The sequence below is a fragment of the Oryx dammah genome, unplaced genomic scaffold (genome assembly GCF_014754425.2).
Source record: "Oryx dammah isolate SB20612 unplaced genomic scaffold, SCBI_Odam_1.1 HiC_scaffold_13, whole genome shotgun sequence".
Taxonomy (NCBI): domain Eukaryota; kingdom Metazoa; phylum Chordata; class Mammalia; order Artiodactyla; family Bovidae; genus Oryx; species Oryx dammah.
Window position 1 is genome coordinate 58,067,101 of NW_024070197.1, and position 6,650 is coordinate 58,073,750.

The window sequence follows — 6,650 nt, forward strand, 5'->3', positions numbered from 1 at the left end:
GGAAAAGAAAAGGCTAGGGAGACATCTGTGTTCTGGAAAAAAGGAAAGAAGGAAAAAAGAAAAGAAAAAAAGAGACAAGCATGAGAATCTGTTGATTTGGAATGGCGAGAATAGGAAAGAGGCCTCTAATTTTGAATCTCTCTCTGGTGCCTAAATGCCAAAGAAGTCCTTTCACTCAAATGCTGGTGTATGTACAGAGCTGTTGATTAATCCCAATCAGATGCTGGTGTATGCACAGAGCTGTTTAGTAATCCCCTCCCATCCACCAGGCCTCACTGGGAGTCTTGGTTGGGTGAGGAAAGGACAGGAGCTGGAGTAAATCTGGGGAGGCCGTCCTAGGAATTCTCACTCGAGAAAACATCTGGCTTTCCCACATCTCTGGTGCAAAACAAACAAGAACCTGACTAAATGACGTGTACTGTGTTCTAAGGTAGAGCCCTTTGGGAGCCTGATACAAATAAACAAACATAACATAAACAAGACCCCAAACTCTGGCGATGAGATATACTGGCAACCGTGGTCTTTCACAAAGGCACAGATGGCGAGTTGCAGGGCGTTTTGTTTTCAGAATCCACATTCCAGTAAACAACCTAACAGTGTATGAAGACCCCAGACCCTTCTTCTTCCCTTCCCCCCCTGCCCACCACCAGGCACAATCCCCCATCAAAATGGTACCCCCGCAGAGAAACCTCCGAATCTGATTTGTCTATTTTTTGCTCTCTCCTCATGATTACTCCCCTCCCCTTAAAGCCTGGCTTCCCTGAAACCAAATGTGAGCCATTCTCTAACTGCACCGGAAAATCAGAATTTATTGTACATATGTTTGCGTTCCACTTAATAAAAAAACCTATATTTTAAGATAAACTTTGTTAGTAATTCATGAGGTAAGTGACTATTTATGCTAATCAGGCAGAAATATATTCTCAAGCATAATGCATTACATAAATTTGAATGCAAAATGTTCAATTATGAAGTAAATACAGGTAATGCAAATAATAAATTACCTCTAATAAAAATTATAAAAGATGGGTCTTCAAAGAGAGAGCGGCTTTAACTTACAACTGTGAATTGCTTAAAGAGAAAAGAATTAATAAATGCTGATTTACTCTGATGATTATTTAGCACATAATTCACCTATTCATAACGACTCCTAGTAATCAGACTGTTGTCTTACATTCTCCAATATGAGGCAAGACTGTTTCCTCAGCAATTTTACCCTTATCAGATTATCTCGTCTGATTCGATTAATTTTCTTCCATGAATCTGCTAACAGTGATTTGTGATTTACTTGCCCTGCTCACTAAAGACTGTTAAAAGGATTTCTCTAACACTCCAGCTAAGAACACTCCATGCCTTATCATTCAGTTCCTCTGAACAACTCTTTCCTCAAATCGATTTAGTTGGTTTCAGAGTGAAATTCAGTGGACACTGGTTAGTTCTGCACCGTAAAATCAGCTCCTGGATAAACAGAGAGTTCAGACACTACCCTTGATGCATCTTGTTCTTTGTAGATTATATATGTCTCATTCCAACATGATACACCTGAACGGTGGTAACTCACAATCAAGAAGACTATATTATTTTTCACTTTGAATCATTATAATTTGGATGTAAACAGGGTTTGATTTTTTTTTTTTTTGCATGAAGTTGTTATGTGCGTCCTGACATGAAACCAACACTGTGTTTTTGACGTTAGGGTTTCACAATCTCCTATGTGATTTGACCCATGCCCTCCTCCCTCCCGCCAAATTCCTCTATAAAGACTCACTGCTTTCAGAAAGTTGAATGCTACTGGTTTGAATTGGTCAATAATGACAAACGCGTGGTTTCTAAATTACTCTGTATTGTTCTACAGAGACTACCACAGTATATATAGCATGGGGGTATTAAGCAGTAAGAAAACACAGTTCATATTGTATTTGGATTATATTGGCTAGGAGAGAAGTGAAACAAACAACGTTAGCAAAGAAACCTAAAGAATTGTAGAGATTCAAAAACCTGAATAGTACTAATTAAAATGAGAGAGCTCAATTGTTAGAAGAGAAACGCTGCTAACAGAGGACTGTAAATGTTTAGACACCCCTGTGAATCACCAAATAATAAAGGAAAAAGGACAAAAATGAGAATTAAGTTATAAGCCTGGGAGCACCACTGCTCCACTTCTAAAAAATAATTTGTATCTTTTTTTTCCCCCAGGAGAAAATGGGAGACTATAAAAGACTCTGCAATGAGAGAAAGAAAAATACCCTGGCTTGACAGCAGTGTACAAAAATAAAACGTGCAGATAATAATACATTGAGCTGCCCAAACATGGGCATTTAATTTCTAGAAATGATACATAATTGCAACAATTAGGTGCATGGCCATGAATCTGTATCTCATGATCTTCATCATTAGTGAACTTTGTTTATAAATGTTGTTTATTTATAAATGTAGCAGTTTCAGTGTTCCTGACCAAAAATACTTTCATGAAGGCAGGGATCATCTCTCACAGCTTTTACCAAAAATCTGATGCAAAAGGATTGAAGCAAAAATTCTAATAAAAAAATGAATTAATTATTCCTAAGATACTGAAATTCATATTTTACATTAAAATATAAACTTCAGGCATTTGTGGCTAATAACTTTAAAAAGACTTAGAAAAATATTGCTATAGACAATGCTAATGACATAATATGTTTATGTAATTTAAGCAGTAAATTCTTCCCCTGAATACATAAGCTGTAATCCCTTAACTTCATTACTAGGTGAAATACTGTTTGAAAGAGGAAAGCAAAGAGATTCTGTGAGGCTGCATAAATATTGACATAATCTTCACTCTTTCTTCCCCAAACTGGTTATGGACATATCTCATTCCATCCCAACAAAGTACTCCCATAAAACCCAAGCTACTCTTATAAACATTGTCTCTGCAGTAATGATGAAAAGAAAAAGTGCTTTTCTGGAAAATACCAACAGTGCTGGCCTTTTAGGATAACAACTTGCCTGCCAGCCTTTTGGGGAGTCTCTCCTTAGGGATTCCCAGGTTTGCTGAAACCCAAGGCTGCCAGCGTGAGGGAAATGAACACAAGTCTAATCTGGTGTATGAAGCCAATGAGTGACACCTAAGGTCTCATTATAAATAGTAAAGTATGCAGTCGGGTGGGTGAGAGCATTCTGAAGTGCAATGTTCAAGAAGCTGGCTTAATATATGACTAAGTGTCAGAAGTCAGGTTTTCTGAGAATTACTTTTCAGATAAACAACTTTATAGCACTGCACTTAATCTTACTTACTAGAGACATCTCATTTATCACTGAATTACAAGTAACTTTAATTCTATTGATATTGCCATAAAGCCCCTTGAAAATGCATCCTGGCACTTTTTAAAAAGGGTTTGGGGCCCTGTTTGTTACACGGGATCCTCTTGCATAAGTCTCCCGGGTCCCCTGGCCTCTTTCTCCACAGTCAAAGGGGTCGGTGGGGGAAAAAATGTTTCCCGCACCTGCCAGCACTGCCTTCAGCCCCTTTCCTGACAAAGTCGGGTTCTCCCACTTGCAGCCAAACCAACTTTCCGCCCCTCTTTCCTCCTCCCACCTAGGAAAACCAGCTTCTTTTCATTTCATCAACAAAACTGGACGCGGATCAATTTCAACTGACCTTTGCCGAAAGGTGGCGCTGTTGAGGTAAGAACCAACTCGGTCCAACAATAGTTTTCCCTCTTCGACCGTTTTGCAGGCTTTTCAGATTTTTTTTTTTTAAATGCACCCTCCTAGCGTCTCCCCCTCCCATAAAATAAGATAAATATGATTAACACCAAGTGCATTTCATTAATTGGAGGAATCAACAGTCCAACATCCAGGCAGGCAGGCTGGTCTTCCAAACGCTGGGTCGGCTCCGCGCCCTCTCGCTTTCCCTCAAATAAATCTCGGCTTCTCCATCTGGCCTATCGCTTTAAAATCTTAGAAACAGAGTTGCTGGTTCTTTCTTTCTTTCTTTTTTTTTTTCCTTTTTTTTTTTTTTTTTTTTTTTTTTTTTTTTTTCAAAGCTTTAGAAGAATCGATCGAGAAAACTGAACAGTTATTAGCATCTGCAACCCCCCCACCAAGGGGGAGAAGCAGCTCCTACTCCCGTCCTCCCCACCCCCCACTCTGGGTTTCCGGACCCGTCCCAGAAACCGCGGTTTAAAACTTAACCCTTCGAGGGGAGCTGGTGAAGGCTGGGGTATTGGTTCTTTTTTCGCCCCCGTTCCTCCCCAGGATCAAGTCTGAAATAATTAAGTGAAATGTAAAAGTGCAAAGGGCGCGCAGGACCCTGATAAACAGGAGTCAGATTTCATAAGGGGGTGGATGAGTACGTGCGTGTGTATGAGAGAGAAGTGAGTCTCAAAGGCCAGACTCGGGCCAGAGTCAGAGGCCCGAGGGTGAGGAGCCGGGCTGACCTGACACCGAGCTTTCCCGGAGTTAATTCGCGTTCGCACCCCCCAGCCAAGGACGGGAGACGCCAGCGGGCAGCCAGCCCCCGCGCGGAATGGCCCCTGAGCAACTCATTTCAAATCCTTTAAAAGAAGCTGATAAAACGGGCTCTCTCTCTCCGCGGACTTGGAGCCGCCCTGGCAGGCGCGCGGCCGGGCGAGGTCAAGCGCACAGTGGGGACCCCTGCGCCCCCACGCGCGCGGGCGCGCGCGGGCACCGGGGAGAGGGACAAAGAGTTGGGGCCAAGTTTGCGCTCCGGGCTTTGCCAGGCTCCGGGGAAGGAAGGTTCCCCCCGGGCGGAAACCTGGGTGCCCTAAGGTGGAGCAAGGAGAAAAAGCTACCCGGCGAATTCACGATCCTTGCGGGGGTGTGGGGGGGGGGGCGGTCAGGAAGGAGTTGGGGGGAGCAGGCCAACCGTGGCCGAGCGAATGGCAGGCGAGCTGGGGCTCCGGAAGGCAAGCCTCTCTAGCTCCGAAGTAAAGCAAACCGTCCTCGCTGTCCACCCGCGTTCCCGCAGCCCCTCCGGAAAACTCCGTCCCCTCTTGCACCAAACTTTGCTCTGGTCTTTGCAACCTCGCGCGGAGGCTGCGGCTTGGGAAGGGTTAAGACTGCCCGTCCCAGCTGACAGTCAGCTGATTGGGCCCTGATTGACAGCTCGGAAAAGTTTCCTTGTTTCTCGACTCCTATGCTAATCGCGGGCGCTCCCGCCGCCTCCCATTGGTCCGGAGTACCAGTCAATTTCCCATTTGGGCCTGACGTCACGAGTGCTATAAAACTCAGCAATAGCTTTAAACTCTTCTTGCTGGATCAGAGGCTTTAAAATCTTTTTTTTTCATCTTCGAGCTGTATAGCTCCGGCTGCTCGTCTGCGCGGTCTCCCCCCTTTTGCTCTGCGCCTCGCCTTTTCCCCAGGACTTCGCTATTTCGCTTTAAAAGAAAAAAAAAAAAGCAAGAAAGAACTCAACTCTTCCCCCCCCCACCCCCTTTCCTCCAGCCCGGCTGCACCTCTGTCTTGCACTTTGCACGGAGGGAGGAAGAGCGCGAGGTTGAGCGAGAGGAGAGAAAAAAAAAAAATTTTTTTTTAATTAAAAAAGAGCCAGGCAGAAGAGGAGGCGAGAAGCATGAAGTGTTAACTCCCCGGTGCCAAGGCCTGCGCCGCCCGGACAGCCGCCCGCCGCGCCTGCAGCCCCGAACGGCAGCCGCGCGCGCCCCGCCTGCAGCCGGGGCCAGCAAGCCGAGCCGAGCCCTCCTTATGCAAAGCGCGCAGCGGAGCGGCGAGCGGGGGACGCCGCGCACCCAGCCGGGCTCCTCCGGCTTCGCCGCCGCCGCCGCCACCGCCACCGCAGCCCGCGGAGGACCTTCCCGAGCCTGAAGCCGCCGACTCGGCGCGCTAGGAGGCGAGCAGGCGAGGAGGGGCCGGGGCGAGCGAGCGAGCACATTGGCGTGAGCCGGGGCGGGGGGGAGGGAGGGCGGGCGCGGGGGGCGCGGGCAGGGCGGCGGGGGTGTGTGTGTGTGTGTGTGCGCGCGCTCGGAGGTTTCGGGCCAGCCACCGCCGCGCAAGCTAGAAGCGCCCCAGCCCGGCAAGCTGGCTCACCCGCTGGCCACCCAGCACAGCCCGCTGGCCCCTCTCCTGCAGCCCATCTGGCGGAGCGGCGGCGGCGGCGGCGGCGGCGGCAGGAGAATGGCATCGGAACTGGCAATGAGCAACTCCGACCTGCCCACCAGTCCCCTGGCCATGGAATATGTTAATGACTTCGATCTGATGAAGTTTGAAGTGAAAAAGGAGCCGGTGGAGACCGACCGCATCATCAGCCAGTGCGGCCGTCTCATCGCCGGGGGCTCACTGTCCTCCACCCCCATGAGCACGCCGTGCAGCTCGGTGCCCCCTTCGCCCAGCTTCTCGGCGCCCAGCCCGGGCTCAGGCAGCGAGCAGAAGGCGCACCTGGAAGACTACTACTGGATGACCGGCTACCCGCAGCAGCTGAACCCCGAGGCGCTGGGCTTCAGCCCCGAGGACGCGGTCGAGGCGCTCATCAGCAACAGCCACCAGCTCCAGGGCGGCTTCGATGGCTACGCGCGCGGGGCGCAGCAGCTGGCCTCGGCGGCCGGGGCCGGCGCCGGCGCCTCCCTGGGCGGCAGCGGCGAGGAGATGGGCCCCGCCGCCGCCGTGGTGTCCGCCGTGATCGCCGCGGCCGCCGC

At 48.8% G+C, this 6,650-nt stretch overlaps 1 protein-coding gene across 1 annotated transcript in view; it reads left to right on the plus strand.

Annotated features, from left to right (window-relative positions):
• The first annotated feature begins 1,039 nt into the window (after positions 1 to 1,039).
• MAF (MAF bZIP transcription factor) overlaps positions 1,040 to 6,650 on the plus strand; it is a 22,093-nt gene continuing 16,482 nt past the window's right edge. The window contains exon 1 of the mRNA XM_040254136.1: positions 1,040 to 6,648. Within this exon, the coding sequence (XP_040110070.1) occupies positions 6,133 to 6,648 (516 nt within the window). The 5' untranslated portion in view covers positions 1,040 to 6,132. The remainder of the gene's footprint in view (positions 6,649 to 6,650) is intronic.